Source organism: Lactuca serriola, chromosome 7 (genome assembly GCF_051521515.1).
Source record: "Lactuca serriola cultivar US96UC23 chromosome 7, Lser_US96UC23_V15, whole genome shotgun sequence".
NCBI classification, from domain to species: domain Eukaryota; kingdom Viridiplantae; phylum Streptophyta; class Magnoliopsida; order Asterales; family Asteraceae; genus Lactuca; species Lactuca serriola.
The window spans coordinates 21,562,062-21,580,059 of NC_136414.1; the positions used below are offsets into that span (position 1 = coordinate 21,562,062).

Genomic DNA, 17,998 nt, shown 5'->3' on the forward strand with positions numbered 1-17,998 from the left:
ACTCGAATCTGTAGTGCCACCTAGTTCTGATGAAGATCCCTAACTTCATATTGACAGGCATTCAACTCTACCTGTAGGGCGTCAGTACGAGACCTTTCAAATTCCTGATCATCGGTTAGATGACGAAGACATATTGTGTTGACTCCGGAGTTAGCCCGGATCCATGACTTTGTCAAAGTTCGCTCTTCCCTGCTCAGCATTACGATCAACTCGACGAACCACAATAGGAAGGACTGTGTCTGCTGAGCCTCCCTCATTTAGTTTGTAGAAGCTTCGGTCTCCTTTGTAGGGAGATGCTTGTGCCTGCTCGTAGCTCCACCTGCCTAAGTTCACCACCCATAGAGGCGTCGGGCCTTGAAAATCCGGATGAGGGTTAGGATTTTGAGCTACTTGGAGTGGATCATAGACCTTTGGCTCGGAGTCAGAATTCCCCGGGAAGTTTTCTGCAAAATCATCATCCAATGGAATTGCATGATTCTCTTTTGGCTCTGCATCGAGCCATCCATCATTTTCTTGGTTGGGAAAGTATGGGTCGCCAAGGAGATTGAATCCAACCATGTTATCTATGCGAGAATAGGGGTATAAGAAATAATTAATAGACATACTACTTAAGATAATTATAGGATTATCCTTACCAATTACTTCAATACTTGTGTAGTGCATACCAGTCATACGTAATCAAAATAGGATAGACCTTCGAATAAGTGACCCTAACTCCAAATCCACAACCAAACAAAGAACATGAAATAAAGCAAAGATCACAGAATCTAATTCTATGACACCTTAGTCACATATAACCTTAGCATATCTACCTGGAAACTATTGACCTACTAGTAAAGACCTTTTTAGTTCTCAAATAAGTAATTATAGTAACACAAAATGCTCCTATAGTATTTTAAGTTTATGTTATGCTCTAAAGTTTTCATTGTAGTAGTGTTAGTAAGTCTTTAGACTTGCTGCAACACCACAACCATTCCTAGGCACATGCTAATCACGTGTCGGAAAGATATAGTTGATCAGGCTATATCACTCCCATATCTGATCATAGGTACCCAAGCCTACTTGTGTTGTCCAACAATCACAATACTTTTGTTTTGTCCTAGTATGACACTGATTTTAGTATGAATGCATGTATGTATACTTTAGTTAAATATTTTATTATTTAAAAAGTATAAACTCTTGGTCAGAGTATTTTAATCCCGATGTGTTTATAGTTGTATATCTTTTATGGGTTGATATACTCAATTCACTATAAACAAAGCTCTGATACCAATCTGTCACACCCCCAAACCAGAACGGCGGAAATGTTTGGGGGCGGAGGACGTCATGTACAGTATCACAACAATTGTAAAATAGTAAAAACAAGAAACAACATCCATTTCATTAATATTAAAGTGTTTACATTGTGTTCATATTTACACATGGTAGACTCCAAAAGTAAATAACAAAACAAGGACTAAACGCTACTATGTTCCGTCTTCACAAAATCTGCGCATGTACATGTCTACTGGATTCCTGAGAATACAAGTTTTTTTGAAAGAGATAAGGTCAGCATTTAAGTTGGTGAGTTCATAAGCATTGCTGTGTTCAAAAGGGTACATTCTTTATTCTGTGAAAGTGTTGCGGTGTTTCTCCAGAAAATCCTATATTTTCTTATTAGTTGAATGGAATGTAGTCTTACAACCTTAAGACAAAAATTGTATAAGTTCTTTTACTTAAAGAATGACGTCTTGAAATAAATAATCTTATTTGTTTCCAGAAAGTAATGTTGTAAATCGTTTACTAGTAAAATGATGATGTTTATCCCGGAAAATCCTATATTTTCCTCAATGTGAGAAGTAGTCTTAAATGAACCAAGACCAAAAAAAATGTAAGTAAATATGTCATACTTAAACTGAAAGTGTATAGTTTTATTAGTAAATAAAACTATAGGAAGCTTGAAATTGTACGTAAAAATAACTGTAATATTACTTTTCCCGTAAAACTGAATACCATAATAGTTGTCTATCCTGTGAGTTTTCATAACCATACTAAGATAAATTTGCTTGCCGCAACGTTCATGAGGTGTCAGAATGTTATGATAATTGTCACCCCGCGGACTGTAGCTAACAGTCAGGGTGCGGGATCATCAGTCCCGTATAGATCTATACACGCTTATTACGTTCTCCGGGTGGAGATTCTGGTTATAAATCAGGGCTTTCTTGTATACCTTGATAGGTACGGGGAAGACGAAACGCCTCACATATTCTCAACTAAGTCACGTATTCTAAAAATGTATATGAATGATTTTTGAAAAGATTACCCTTTCTGCAGTGTTGATAAAGGCATAATAATGATATGTATTTTCTTTGTATAAATGTAATGTTATAGTTGAAATGGATACCCTTGGTATGATGTAGAATGAAAACATATAAATAAACATATTTCTATTTATAAAACATATTGTATCCCATGAGGGTAAAGTTGGATGTGTGATGTTTGCATGTTAACAACTTCATATGATAGTTAATACGATGGTGTGACAGTATAGCAAAAGATTGATGTTTTCACACGAGTCTAACCGTGTGTTTACTTGTATTCCCACCATTAAAAGTGTTTAAAAGCATTTAAAAGTGTGGTGATAGGGGTATGAACTCACTTTGTAGAAGTGACGATTTGATGAAAACGATACTTTGCTCGGGCAACACTTCTACCGGAAAGAAGTCGATTTCTCAAAAATCTCGGGCTTCGAAGTGCATTTTTGGAGCTCACGTCGTGAGCATGGAGTGGCTCACGTCGTGAGGTCAATCCTATCCACCTTCTGACTCGACTCCTGACAGCCCCACGTTGGAATCCTATCCATCCCTGGCTCACATCGTGAGCATGGAGTGTCTCACGTCGTGAGTCCTTTGACAGGGTGGGAATTCGTGTCCTGAATTTCGGAAATTCATATCTCTCGCATACGAGTTCTGATTTTTACGTTCTTTATATCCACCGTATGTGATATTATGCTCTATAACTTTCGTTTAGACTCCGTCAGCTAATTTTGAATTTATTTTTAATATTATATTTTTAATAGGCCGAGACTGAAAAAGTCCGTTAAAAATCCATAACTTCTTCCTCTAACGTCCGTTTTCGTCTGTCTTTTTACCGTTGTACTACTATTGTCGAGATATCCGTTTCTCGTTTAGGTTGCATTGGCTAATAGTCACTCGATCTCTATTTCGAGTTTTTAGCTGTCTACTGTTATATCTGAAACTTAGGAAAATCATAACTTCCTCATACAAAGTCAGATTTGGACGGTTTTTTTATGTATGTTTACGGTTTAATGATATCTATGACTTTCACTTTGATACTTAAGGATATAAATCATTTTATTGAAATTTCGCGTTTTACGCTTAACAGAGTTTTACCGGTATTGTCGCGGATCTTCGATCAGTCATAACTTCTTCTTAATAACTCGGATTTCAGTGTTGTTTATATTTTTGGAAACCTAGTTATGATCTCTACCACTTTATCTAACTCAATTGAGATTTTTGAGAAATTTATTTTTGATCTAAATTTGACTGGTGTTACAGCCGTGCTCCGAATCGCTTTCCTAATTCGGCACTATAGCTTGAAGATAGGTTATCATAACGATTAGGGCCTTTGGAAAAGATAGGTCTAGACCTATTTAGGTACGGATACTTTAATTGAGGTGATCCGGGAGTTTAGGTTGTGTCTTGGAGCCAACGGGTATATCGGTCTGGTGGCAGTTCGAGCTCTTAATAAATTTTGGATTTTTGTTCAGAATGTTTTGAGGTGAGGATAATTTGATAGATGTGTAGATGTTCTCACCAACTTTTTGTGGATATAAAGAACGTCAAAAATGGAGTTGAAACAAAGAAGTTATGGTCGTTTAAAGTTGGAGTGGTTCGGGTGAGTGGCAGTTGACTTGTTGACCAAGCTCATTTAAGGCCCACGACGTGAGCATGAAGTGCTTACGATGTGAGGAGCGATTGATGCACCAAAACCCTAATTTTCAGGTATTTAAAGGTATGAGATGATTAAGGTTGCTTCTCATCGGCCTCTTTCACTCCCAAGACCTCTGGAAACCCTAATCTCAGCCCCCATTTAAGTTCTTGGTCATTCTTGGTGTTATTCAAGAGATTTTGAAGCTTTGAAGCCCTTTGAGGAATAAGAAGATCGTTGGTGGTGCGTTTGTTAGCGTCTTGGCTTCATCATCAACTAGTTGAGGAGCTTTTGGACCTTTGTAAGTCCTCAAGTTCATGCCTTTCCTTTCCTTACTTACTAGATCTAAGTTTCCATGCATTTCGTGGCTTGTAATATTGGTTAACATGCATGGGATCCATAAAGTTGGCAACTTTATGAATCATGGTGGTATCTTAAATCCTCTGTGTTCTAGATCTAGATTTTGTTCATGGTTTTGGACTCCAAGTTTGAGTCTTGGCCCTTTTTCCTTCATTTTGATCTAAGTTGGTGTTTAAGTCATGTATTGGACATATGTGACTGGAAAGCTTCGATTTTTATGGTCCTTGGGGTCAAGGAAGACTCTCTAGACTGTCCCATGTTAAGGCTTAATGTATTAGGAGGTTAATGCTCATTTTTTTCAAATCCAGACTCACGACGTGAGGAATGATGCCTCACGACGTGAGAGCATGTACGAGGAAGTTTCTGGGCTAAAGTCATGACCTCACGACGTGATCATAAGGTGCTCACAAAGTAAGCATCACCTGTGCAAGTTTTGAGCTCTTTGATTGTGGACTAGCTTGGTATTGTACTTGTCCTTTGGTTTAGGCTCATAATGGACTAAGGATTTTAGAGTAATGGACTTCTAGTTGGGCTTTCCTTACTGGGCTTGCCCAAATAGGCCTTGGATGATGAATTGGGCCTTAGTTGGCCCAATGTAGTTAGGCCTTGATTGGCCCCAATGGGCTTGGACCTTTGGGCCATCGAAAAATCATTGGTTTAGAAAAGTAAATGGGCTTTAGGGAAAGGCCCATGTAAGGGTTTAGGCCCAATTTGGAAATTTGGGCCATTAATGGGTTTTTATGGATTTTATAGTTTTGGGCCTTGGTTGTGAATCTTGTTGCGCCAGGGGTGAAACGGTCATTTCACCCCAAGTAAGGGTTATGGAACATGGGTTGGAACCTAATTGCTAATTGGGTGACATTTTGGTATTGATAGCTTGGGGAGTTGGCAGAGCTGCAACCAAGGATTTCTTACAGTGAGCTTCAACATTTGAGGTGAGTTTCCTCCTATAAGAACAGGTCGAAGGCACCAATGTTGGCCCGTATTTATGTTTATATATTTCCGAATTACGATCCGATGTCGGGTGGTGCCCGAGGAATGTTGGTATGCTTGATGTCTTTTTGATTCTTGCATGTGTCTGTATTTATATGTTTTCGGATTACGGTCCGATGTTGGGCAATGCCCGAGGAATGTCTATATGATTTCCGGATTACGATCCGATGTCGGGCGGGGCCCAAGGAATGTTTATATGCTTGATTCCGGACTACGGTTCGATGTCGGGTGGTACCTGATGAATATGTGCATGTTTATTTATACTTGTTGTCTTTGTGATACTTGTATATGCCTGGTAGGGAGGTGAGTGCGGGCGGGGTCCCGTATCTCATCACTAGATGAGTGTGGATGAGGTTCCATATCTCATCATTAGCAGAGTATGGGAGTGGCCCATGATAGGCGAGGCCTTAGGACTGGAACATATAGTACTGTGTATGATTCTTTATGTGCTAGCATGATTATATGATATTGTTTGTATGTGTATAGCGAAAGAGGCATAGTGACAGGCGGGGCCTGGGAGAAACAAATCTGTATACCGAGCGGGGCTCGATGCCAGGTGGGGCCCGATGAAGGGAGGGGGCCCAGTATATGTGATTATGTGTATGGTATGTGGTAGTTTAGGGAGACTCACTAAGCTTTGTGCTTACGATTTTCAATTTTGGTTTCAGGTACTTCCAGTTGCAAAGAGAAGAGCTCGGGATGATTGCATTGCACACACCATGATGTTTAGCCTGGGATGTTTACTCTGATGTTTTGATTTGGAAACTCTAATAATAATGTATTGAAATACTTTGACTCATGTTTTGATGGAATGGTTTGATAACTACAATTTTATTTAATAATTAATGAAATTTTTGGTTATGTTTTCTGGGATGTTTCAGTAAGACTACAGTTGGTCCATAACATTCAACCAAGTATCAGGTTGATAACGAGATGGTTTGGGTAGTTATTTCCTATGTGGTTTTCTTTGGGAAGTCGCGAGGGGAGATTGTGTCAGAGTCTTTTGGCTCAGCAACCGGGCAGGAACCCAGTATTTCGGATAATTGGCAGATGAGTTGGGACCAGGGAGGTCTCAGTGGATTTTGGAAAACAGTATTAGTATTTCGGGTAGTATTAGTGTTTCGGGCAGTATCAGTGTTTTGGGCAGTATTAGTGTTTTGGGTTTCATGTATGTATGAAGTAAATGGTTGATTGGGGGAATGTTAAGTCACTCACAATGGGATTAAATAATCTCAGAGTAACTGATTGAACCTGTTGCGCAGCTCTCGTCTAAGTATAATCATTGTAGGGATGAATCTCCTACTCAAAGGACTATCTAAACTTTATGTCGAGTATAAGTGTCATGTAGCTATATATGTTCCCCTTTGATGCAACAATGTGATCGGGGAGTGGGAGCATTTTGGTTTGGTACGAAACTATATGAGATTGTTATGGTGTCGGTTCGGTCTAGGAGGTCTGACAGGGAGTCAGACCATTGAGACTTTAGGTTTCGGATTTCAGGTGAGGTAGGATTGGCTTTTATTCAAGAGATTGAGGATTTATTATTCATTAGGCTTGAAGAACTATTCTAAGGATTGTTTCAGTAGACCTGGATAGGCCTTTGTATGATTAGAGTTGGAAGTGTTATGTTTGGTTTGTTATTCACTGAGAGTTTGGCAAGGAGTTGTTTTAGTGTGGGCGGTATGTCGGGGAGTCAGACCATTATAGATTTCAGGTCTCAGAAAGGTAGAAGTGGTTTGTAGGGGCTGAAAGTTCGATTGTTGTCTTCGGGATGGAAGTTTCAGTTTGGCTTTCGATTGTCTTGGGAAGATTATTTTATGCATAGAATTTTCGATTATGTCCCGTAGGTGGATTGTTTTGATATGAATGGCACTAAGGAGCAATTTCGAGGACGAAATCTAATTTAAGTGGGGTGAGTTGTAACACCTGGAATCTAGAAGGTAAATCATTGAAAATAAGCCAAATTTGAGTTGAACTCGGCGAGTTGGAGGAGCCAACTCGACGTGTTGAAGATGGAAGAATCGCGTGGAATTAATGGGCCAACTCGACAGGTCGAGGTACCTCAACTCGGCGAGTTGGGTGCTTTTTGAGAAACCCTAATTTTTAGGGTTCAAGCCATATAAATATGTCATTATGTCCCATACTCCAGCCTCCTTATCATCCTCCTTAGCTCTGAAACCCTAAAACCTAACCCTTATCATCCTTGTCTGTTCTTAACCTAGTGAATATCATTTTTGGTAGCTTGGAGCCTTGGAAAGAAAAAGAGGAAGTTGGTGAAGAAGAGTTAGTGAAGCTTGAGCTCGAAGATCCGAAACATCATCATTATTTAGCACTCATTTGAGGTATAAAGTTTAGAACTTGCCTTATATTTGCTTAGATCTCTTTTTGGGTTAGTATGTATGTTTTTAGCCATGTTTGGGTGGATAATGGGAGTATAGGTCGTCCCATGTGCTTATTCTTTCAGATCTGAATCTCCATGAGCTCTTTTGGCATAAAGGTGCCAACTTTATGGTCTTAAGGGCTTCATGCATTCATTAAGTCCTTGTTATAGCCCTTTTTTTTGGAACATTTGAACTTCTTCTAGTCATGCATCAGTGTAAATTTGAAAACTTTACGTGGCCATTCAACCTTTAAGGCCAGATCTGTAGTTTGGGGTCATGCCTTTGGTGATCAATTGCTTAATGATTAAGTTCTCACTCTTTTTAAGCTTAGGGTTTGGGTTTTGAATCCATTTTGGTGGTTAATGGATTAAGAGGTTAGATTTTTGGAAAACTCGGCAAGTTTATTGATGAACTCGGCGAGTTGGATCAGTTTCTTCCTGACTGTGTAGTCTAATGAAGAAACTCGACGAGTTAAAGGACAAATCGGTGAGTTGGGTCAACTTGGATCGTTGACTTCGAAATTTGACTTATGTCTTCGACCAAGTTTGTCCCAAGGGGTGCTTGAGGTAATCTGATTTGTATTTAAGGAAAATACGGGCTTAGGATAAGGCCCATATGAGATTGGGCCCAATTTGGAAAATTAGGCTATTAGTAGGCCTTTGTGGATCTGTGGTTTTGGACCTTTTAGGTTTGGTTTTGGGCCCCAATTTTGGTTCTTGTTGGGGTTAGGGGTAAAATGGTCATTTTACCTCAAGTATGGTTGGTGGGCCTTGGAATGGAATCCAATTGCTAATTGGGTGTTATTTTGATATGATAGTTCGAAGGTGTCGTCAAGGCAGCCGCTAGGGAATTCTTTCAGTGAGCTTCTTCATTCGAGGTGAGTCTTCTCACTATATCTATAGGTCGAAGACACCAATGTCATCCCGTTAAGTGTTATGTGGTATGCTAGTTGTTTCTATGATATGTGGTATTCTAGTTGTCTCTGTGATACTTGCATGGAAGACCCCGAGGGGAGCCCGTGGCATTTGGATATTAGACCATGGGGCGAGCCCATGGCATTCCAGGTAAAGACCATGGGGGAGCCCATGACATATTAGATAAAGACCTTGGTGGTGAGCCTATGTCAACTATATGTATGTGCATGATATTCCGTGGTTGTATTTTGTGTGGTATTTTGGGAACTCGCTAAGCTTTGTGCTTATGGTTTTCGGTTTATGTTTCAGGTACTTCAGTTTTCTAAGGAAAGAGCTTGAGATAGTTGCATGGCACACACCACATGTTTCCGCATTTTGTTAATAACTCTGATTAATGATGTTTTTGCTAACTCTTGATTACCCGGGTTTCATGATAAAGAAATGTATTAATGATTTGTTAACCTAAAAACAAAAAATTTTATGTCATGATTTTCATGGCGTTATATAAACACCATTTGTTCTTATCTACCATTCCAAAATCACGACAAAGTGAAAATAGTTATCAAAGTACAATCCCAAAATCATAAAATGCGGAAACATGGGTGGATGCGTTGCGATAAAGTCGGAACCTTCCCTTTCAAACTGGAAGTACCTAAAACGATAAACATAAACGTAAGCATCATAAAGCTTAGTGAGTTCCCCAAAATACTGCATACCATACATACAATAGAGATTGCTATGTGTCATCCATAGTCTTATAATCGACATTATGTCATGAGTCGTATCATGGTCTTTACTTGCCAGGATGAGGGCTAAACCCTGGGTCTCACAGACAAGTACCAAGAGTCACCTCCTGTTCTTCCATGCAAATATCATAGAGACAACTAGCATACTACATATAACTGTCAAGGTCCAAACCCCGATCTTGCATAGAATTTTTAAGGAGCCGTATGCAGGTCTTTAATGCAATTATTGGGTGCCACCACCTAGTCTTTATGCATAACATAATCCTATGGGGCGACATTGGTGCCTTCGACCCCTTAGTATAGTGAGGTGACTCACCTCAATCCGAGATAATTGAAACACACACGCGTTGCTGCTATAGGGTTCCTCACACCGAATATATATTTTAATTATCCTTAATTAATAATTAGGACAATTACCCATAATTCAAGGTCCAATTCATATATCCTCATAACAATGGGTAAAAGACTGTTTTACCCTTCCTATACTTGGCCCAACAAAGCCAGGCCCAAACCCAAAATGACTCCAGGCCCAAAAATGGCCCAAAAGCCATTCATGCGCGTACGCCTAACGTACAATGTTGAAGCCCAAATTCATCTCCAAACCTCTTAATGCCTTAAGACAACATTCATAACTTCCAGATCTTATTCTTATGGGACGTCCTAAGTCATAAAGTTCCTGACATTATGACTTTGCATGGCTTAATGGTACCCAAACCAAATCCCTATATCTCTAACTTCAACAAAAGACCACAAACTTATGCATTGAAGGAATAGAAGAACCAAAATCACATTTTTATGGTTCCTATAACTCCATAATGGATAAACTTTCCAACTTTATCCATTAGAATGGTCCAAACAACCAAGATCTAGTCTTTAAGTCTCAAAGGGACCAAAAGTGCATCTTTTCAACTTAATCCATTAAGTCCAAGTCCCCAACCTTTAGATATGAAACAATATGATGTTTAGATGGATAAAGTTTCCAACTTTATCCATAACAAGGTCACAAACTTTCAAGATCTAAACTTTATGCATTAAAGTGACCAAAAGCTTATAACACCCATGACTAGCTAGATCTATCAAATGTATCATCAAGATTCAAGCTTTATACCTCCAGAAGAAAGATCAAGGTAAACAAGCTCTGGATCTACAAGCTCCAAGACAACCAACACTTCTCCAAGGAGTTCTTCTTCTTGAAAATGCACCAAAATCCACCAAAAATCACTCAAAGGCTCAATATCCTTCCAAATGGGGTTAGGGTTTCAAATTTAGGTTTAGAAGGAAGGGAGGCTGGAAGATAAGGAGGGTTGGAAATGAGTTAAGGTCTTTAAATAGGATCCAAGACCCAAAATTAGGGTTTGCATCTAACCTGTGTACGCGCAACATACTAGGTTGGTCATCCACGATCATTCCTGCCCAGTACGCCCAGCGTACGCTCATCGTACTCGGCTTTCCCCAAAATCTTTGTAACTTCTAACAGTCATAATTTCTTCGTTTTAACTCTGTTTTTTACGATCCTTATATCCACGGAAAGGTATTGAGGAGCTCTAAAACTCTGTTGTAACACCGTAAATTTCAAAACAATTTTTCGCATTTTATAAAAACATAATTCATTTAATATTCATAAAAACATCAATGTTTGAAACTCAATCCATGTCCTATAAAAATCCCAAGATCTCATAACATAAAAATCCCATGTGTGTGTACTGATCAAGCCGGCGCCTTCCCACAGTCATCATTAGTACCTGAAACAAATAACATCAAACACTGTAAGCACAAAGCTTAGTGAGTTCCCCAAAATACAACACATAACACATATTAGCCACTCGAGGCTATAACTCTGTGGGTCCGTGGACCCTACTCTGTGAACCCTCTGGTTCTATCTCTGTGAACCTTCCGGTTCCAACTCTATAAACATGCACAACATAAATCACATAGAAATAATGCAGTACAACACATAACATACATATAACATACAAATACTCTGTCACATAACTCCGATTACCTACTCAAGGTAAAGTATAGTGAGAAGACTCACCTCGCATATCTCGATAACTCGCAAATCCCGGAAATCACTCGCGCTCGATCCCCCGAGCTATAATCCTCCTATAACACAATATATCTCTAATTACACTTTCACAACTAAGGTTAACTAACCCTATCAAGTCAACACTTGTCAACTCTGGTCAATGGTCAACGGTCAACTTTGACCGGACTCGGCGAGTACACTAGAGCGACTCGGCGAGTCTATACGTTTTCACTGACTCCCTCAGATCCTCTCTTAACACGTCGAGTACTTCCATAGCTCGATGAGTTCCACCTGGCATGAATCGCGGGGCCACCACGACTCAACTCGCCGAGTCTCAAGAACAACTCGGCGAGTTCCAGCTTGACTCAGCCCCCTATTGACTCTCCCTGACTCACTGGGTCATCCCCCAACCCAGCGAGTCTACTTGCTGAACAATTTACGTGAAACCCCAACCCTACTCGCCGAGTCTCAAGAACAACTCGACGAGTTCATGCCATGCACAAACTCTATTGACCTTCTGAGGTCAGATCTGCTTCCCCAACCCATAGATCTGGCCTTCCCAAGCATGAATGTCACGTAAAGTTCGAAACTTGATGCTTGTATAACCCCCACAAGTCATCAAAAGGAGATTTGGTCCCAAAAATGACAACCTAGGTCCAATAACTCCATAATAACCCAAAAAGCTCCAAGGGTTAGGGTCTCTGGACCTCTTTGAGTCCAGATCCAAGGCACAAACTCGAAGAGGGACCATTTGCTTCACATAATCACTCTCCAAAGGGGTTAGAAAACCCTAACTCTAAAGATCAACCCTAAAACTGAAGGAGGTTCGAACTATTACCTCAAAATGAAGCCTCTGGACTCTAGATCTGCTGGAATCTCACCTCCTCCTTGCTCTTGCCACCTTCTTCTTGCTAAACAAGGAATACAAAGGCCCAAAAGTGACTTCCTCTCTCCCAAAAGGATTTTAGCTCTCTTAGGGTTCTCTCAAGGGACTAGTAGCCGCAATGGGAGACTATAAGTGCCCTTAAATAGGCTCCAAACCCGTGGAATTAGGGTTTCATTAAACAGCGTGGACTCGCCGAGTCCAGACGCGAACCCGTGCCCATAGTCGCGATCATACTCGGCGAGTTTGGGCTCCAACTCGCCGAGTCTCCTCACAAATCACCAAAAATATAAGAATGAATAATACCTGGGGAATCCGGGCTGTTACAATTCTCCCCCACTAGAACTAGACTTCGCCCTCGAAGTCTCGCTCTGCAAATAACTCCGGATGCTGCTCACGCATCTCACGCTCCAGCTCCCAAGTCATCTCGGACCCCTTTCGATGCTGCCACTGAACCAAAACCAAGGGTACCTCCTTGTTCCTCAGAACCTTGATTTTCCGATCTCTGATTGCCACTGGTCTCTCAGCATAATTCAGGCTCGCATCCACCTGAATATCCTCTAATGGAACCACTGCCGACTCATCGACTATACACTTCCGCAATTGCGACACGTGGAAAGTGTCGTGAATCTGTCTCAACTCTGCTGGCAATTGCTAGTTTTTGGTGATAATCACATGCATCAAGTCCTTTGCAGAAATTTTCAATTATTCTTCAACAATGTTTCTTGCAAGCAACTTTTCAACAATACTATGCTCCCGATTTAATAATAGTTCTTCAACAAAAAACGTTTGTCATGATCTTATTTGATAATCATTAGTAGAGAGTATCTACGAAAGCAATAGTGGAAGAACGAGTTGGAGAGACAGAATTTTGCGATATATAAAGGAAGAGAATCGAAATCAATCAATATGGGCGAATATAGTGAGGATGGGGAATCAATGGTGTTCATTTAACTACATTATAGTGTCATGACAGCAAACAATATCCTCATGATGTTGGGTATTGGGGTATGTTCACTTTGTTTCTCTTTCATGTAAGGTCATCGATACAAAACCACACCAAATTGGACCATACTATGCCAAACCACAACCAAAAGTTTGAGAATATGAGCATGAGAACCATGAACCGAACCTTATCATATTAATTCGGTCCCCTGACCATATCATGACCTACACTTGAACTTTAGACTTTTTTGGACTAATGCTTTAATTTATTATCGAACAATCTTAGTTTGGACCACATTGTATGTGTACTAAACTTGAGTAGACGGGAACCAATTTGGTCACATCAAGAACCTTCTTTCTGTTTCATAACTAGAATCAAGTTCCACACGATTATACCACTTGTGGTTGATCATACATGAAAACGAGATAATCGAACAAATCAACTTCAACAATATAACAAAATTCAAGAACAAATCAATAATACCTAACAATCGAATCCATTCTAAAAGTCAAACATGAAAAGAAAATTAAATTTGTCGTGGAACAAGTAGTTCCCACCCAACGTCACAATCAGTATCACCATCTCCATCTATCTACCCTCGTAGAGGCCTGGTGCGCCGCCCTCTGGCTCTGCCACAAAGCAATGCGTTCTTCGGGATCGGCAATTCATCCCGCCATGAATGCGCCGGTGAGTACACCCTCAGATAAAACTGTTGCCCCAAATACTGCCTCGCCCAATTCTCCGATCGTATGTTCCACATCCCGACGTTGTCCAATGCAATATAGATCGCTGTCCAAGCCCTCGGGTACACCTGAACGGTGCTACGCGCCACCGTGTCTCTCAAATTGTATCTCGTTCTACTCGCCGGCGTCCACTGCCCGCCGTCCATCCTGTTAATCCAGACAAACAAACAAACAATCTTCTTTTAACAAAACAGCTCTAGGGTTTTGAAGAAGGATTACAGAATTTGTAAATTTTTAATCTTACCCGACAACGAAGAACGAGTAGCCGTCGATGTGCCAAGATTGGACGGTGTCTTCCCAGTTCTGAAACACGATTTCAGCAAACGACCGGAAATCAGCGTGCATAACGGAGGTCGCAAGATACGCGTTTCCGGTTCGGGGTTTATCGGGAATGCTTCCTAGGTTATAGATTCCACCGATCTTGAAGTAATCGGCTAGTTTCAAAGGAGTGTCTCCGGCGACAAACGACACGCCGTTGACTGCATATCTTTGTTTTCCGTTGATCCAAGGAGCCGAATTCGATAGCATGATCGTCCGGCTAGGCTTGATCATCCCGTAATGGTACGATCCTTGTGGGTTCGGTCTGGGTCCACTCGCTGTTAAGTTCCATCTGATTCAATTTCACATGAAAAAAGATCAGAGATTTTTTTGAATTGATGCAGACATCGGAGATCGGAGATCGGAGATTGTTTGTACCTTATGGTTCTGGCCTGCATGAGGGACCAGGCGATCTGGGTGGTGGGGCCGCCGGGGGGAGGACCGGAGACACCGATCTTGGAGTTCTTGTAATGGAGGATGGCAGTGGTGGTGAGGACACGGCTGGTGAAGCGTGAAGAAACGACGACGTAGTAATCTCTCACCGCCTGGTTGGCGGTGACCAAGACGGAGGCCGACTGTCCGAGGTGAAGGTCCAGGGAATTGTAGGCGTTCTGCACCGTATGCGATCCTTCCACCTCCACAAGTCTCATGATGTGTCCCTGGATTCTGAAGTTGATTGATGTCGTCAACCCCACATTCGATATTCTGAATCGATACGTTTTTCCTGTAAATGTACAACCGTCAATGCACAAATTACAACTTTCGATGCATAGAGTACAAATAAGTAAAATACCCACCTCCTTCAACCTCGAATTTGTAACCATTCCAGCCGCGGCCGTTGATGAGAAGTCCGTCTGGGGAAGGGAGGCTCCGACCGCCGTCCAATATGTGTCTAAGTCTCTGAAAATCCAAAGCAAAACTTTACACATGTTGACTTTTCGGGTCAAACTGGATACTTTCAATTTCAAAATGTATACAAATGTTACACGAATTAGATAAAATTTCCATAAAAACGTATGTACTTCATGACAATTACTACATCAAGAAAGATACGAATTTCAGATTTGTTGCTAGATGGGTTTCAATTTTTATTACTCAAAAGTATTATGTTTGACTATAAAAGTCAAAGCGTTACCTGGTGGCCTCTTTTGAACCAATCTCCGGCAAGTACAGTGTGGTCTCCGGCGGGGAAAGGGAAAGGGACTGGAATACGAGGGCGGCTGTAGATTTTAATGCCGCCGTAGCCTCCGGCAGCCTTGTGGAGAGCAAGCGACGGGAAGTAGAAGAAGCTTCCGATCTGATCCTTGGCCTGAAGCATGTACGTGAAGTTCTTTCCCGGCGGGATTGGACAAGTTGTACCATAAGTACCATCTTGCCATGAGTTTCTTCTGTGTTGTAGCCCGTTCCTGAAACGTTACGCATTGGTCACTTGTACATTCTTGTTTTGTGCAGTGTTTACTTGTACATTTTGGGTTATGCATTGGTGATTTGTACATTCTTAAAACAGTGGGTTACAAGAGTGAACTTTTTCAAGAAAATCTTTCTAAAACTAAAAAAACAAATAAGTTGCCACGATCTAAGATGCAAAGCATGAGGAAATAACACATGGGGCCAATCATTTACTACATATAAACATAATCATATGGGAGCAATTAATAAAATAATAAAAATAATATTTTATAAAAATTAAAATTGTCAGAGATCTAGCACACATCTCGAACCCATACACTTTCGTCCAATGAAAATTACAATTCGATTTGTTTAAAAAAAAAAAAAAAAGTCTTTTTCGATGTTGGTTATTGCATGTCTTTTGATCCATAATCAAGAATAAGATTCTCTTTTTATAAAGGTATTTTGGACATTTGGATACAACTTGATTAAACTTTATGTTAAAATTTCTGATTTAGAGGGAAAGAATCATACAAAAGCTTTAAGTTTTTTTCGAATCAAACAAAAATTTACCCTAATTTGAACTCACTTGAGATGCTTGACCATAGAAGTCAAAGTGTTGCTTTGAGCATCAAAGGTCATAAATGTCATTCACTCTGTGTTAAAGAAGATAATGTAGATCTATCCAGTTTGATCAAACACATAATATAAAAATTATAAATATTTGAGCAATCATATTCATGCATACCAAATGATAAAAACTTTCAAACATTAGATACCGATTATCCTTTTAAATTATGTAATTATAAACATGCAAATAAGAAATCAAATCTTGAAATTCAACTGCAACATCGATACAAATTCTAGATACAAGATTCAACACATTACTTTTCCAAGTTTCTTGAATATAAATCTAATCGTTTTTCTAGTTTCTTGGATCATGAGAGATATAATTTCTAATCATTAATATGATTTATCTTTCACATTCATTACTTCTTATCTTACATGCATATAAAACGAAACCCACAAGATCAAATCATGAAACATATCATTATCGATACCATTGAAGCGCAAAATTAGCAAATTCATAATGAAGATCTAGATTATCGAACAACAAAAGACATTTTTGAAAATAATCAAAGAAATCAAGAACTTACCAAGAAAGTAGAAATGGCTCATTCAAGTAATTGTAGACACTAATAATCAAGTTATCATTAGTAACACAGTTGATTTGAGGTCCAGGAAACTGCCCATTTATCATTATTCCCTGCAAATCAACACAAACCCCAAGAACATTCAATAAACCCCCAAATCAAAACACCCAGATTCAATATGTGTAAATTAGAGAGAGAAATCAATCAAATTATACCTGTTGTTTAACACCCATTGGATAGATGTCGCCATAAGTGACTTTCCAGGTGAAAAATCGATATGGGTCTTCCGCATTGATGCCATTTATGACCAAAAACAGAAGAAAAACGCAAACGAGATTGCTCTTTCTCACCATTGTTAAAAGCTTTCAAGGTTTCTTGAAAAAACCCCTCTATATAACCTCTACATACACTCTTTCTGTGTGTATATGTGTGTGTGTATCTACATATAACGGAGGGAAGAACGAGAGAGAAGAACGAGAGAGATGAAGAGGGAGATAACAGAGGCTCGTGAGTTGTCAGTAGTGTGATTGATAATGGAACAAATATATAGAGAAGAAATGAAGAATTTTGAGGTGGGTTTTATCGGGTGTGAGATGGGGTATGGTAGAAATAAATGGATGCTTGTTAGGTATTCTACTTCTATTTTCAAATAAAGTTTAATAAATTAAATTGTTAAAAAGTGTTTTAGTATGCAGATTGTTTTTTCAAATTATTATTACTATTATTATTATTATTATTATTATTATTATTATTATTATTATTATTATTATTATTATTATGGAATTTGAGACATTGTATTTTACTTTTATTGTCAATAAGTCATGATCTTTATGGAATATTTTTAAGGAGAAAAGCATTTTTCAGCAATTTGAGAAAAATATAAATAGGAAAGCAACATGGTGTTTCATTTTTTTAAGTCGGAATAAATCATAACATAAAATAGTATTTTTATGGCTTAGAAAAGTATGATTTATTTATTTATAACTATAAAAACGATTTCAATGATTTAGAAAAATGTACACTCTTTGAATGATGCCAACCACGAAAAGTGACAAAGATTCTGAAACCCTAAATCGCCTCCGGAATTTCTCATTTCGCACTAAAATTTCAGCGGTAAAAGAAATTTAATTGTATTTGTATTTTACAAAATAAATATAAATTGCATTTATTTAAAAATTTATGATTCTAATTTACATATTAGTCCCTACAGTATTA

At 39.3% G+C, this 17,998-nt stretch overlaps 1 protein-coding gene and 1 long non-coding RNA gene across 3 annotated transcripts; both read right to left on the reverse strand.

The window, feature by feature from the left end:
• Positions 1 to 10,433: 10,433 nt before the first annotated feature.
• On the reverse strand, positions 10,434 to 13,056 carry LOC145063263 (uncharacterized). 2 transcript variants are annotated; one of them, XR_013687893.1, is made up of 4 exons: positions 12,540 to 13,056; positions 12,189 to 12,261; positions 11,360 to 11,427; positions 10,434 to 11,066 (listed from the first exon to the last, which is right to left on the reverse strand). It is a non-coding gene; the product is annotated as an uncharacterized LOC145063263 (long non-coding RNA). The 2 variants fall into 2 exon arrangements; XR_013687892.1 differs by having other exon boundaries at positions 10,434 to 11,427.
• A 549-nt stretch (positions 13,057 to 13,605) lies between these two features.
• Positions 13,606 to 17,352, reverse strand: LOC145063262 (L-ascorbate oxidase homolog). Its single transcript, XM_079010853.1, has 7 exons — positions 16,999 to 17,352; positions 16,787 to 16,896; positions 15,376 to 15,646; positions 15,038 to 15,140; positions 14,619 to 14,964; positions 14,167 to 14,532; positions 13,606 to 14,069 (listed from the first exon to the last, which is right to left on the reverse strand). Exons 1-7 carry the CDS (start codon positions 17,134 to 17,136, stop codon positions 13,772 to 13,774), a joined length of 1,632 nt encoding a protein of 543 aa, XP_078866979.1. The 5' UTR covers positions 17,137 to 17,352; the 3' UTR covers positions 13,606 to 13,771.
• Positions 17,353 to 17,998: the final 646 nt, after the last annotated feature.

Bases quoted from the DNA above. Each gene is read 5' to 3' on its own strand.
- LOC145063262 (XM_079010853.1), bottom strand. From the start codon at position 17,136: ATGGTGAGAAAGAGCAATCTCGTTTGCGTTTTTCTTCTGTTTTTGGTC. The intron at 15,141-15,375 runs GTAACGCTTTGA...TTGGATTTTCAG, and splicing joins GGTTCAAAAGAGGCCACCAG to AGACTTAGACACATATTGGA. The intron at 14,533-14,618 runs GTACAAACAATC...AAATTGAATCAG, and splicing joins ATGCAGGCCAGAACCATAAG to ATGGAACTTAACAGCGAGTG.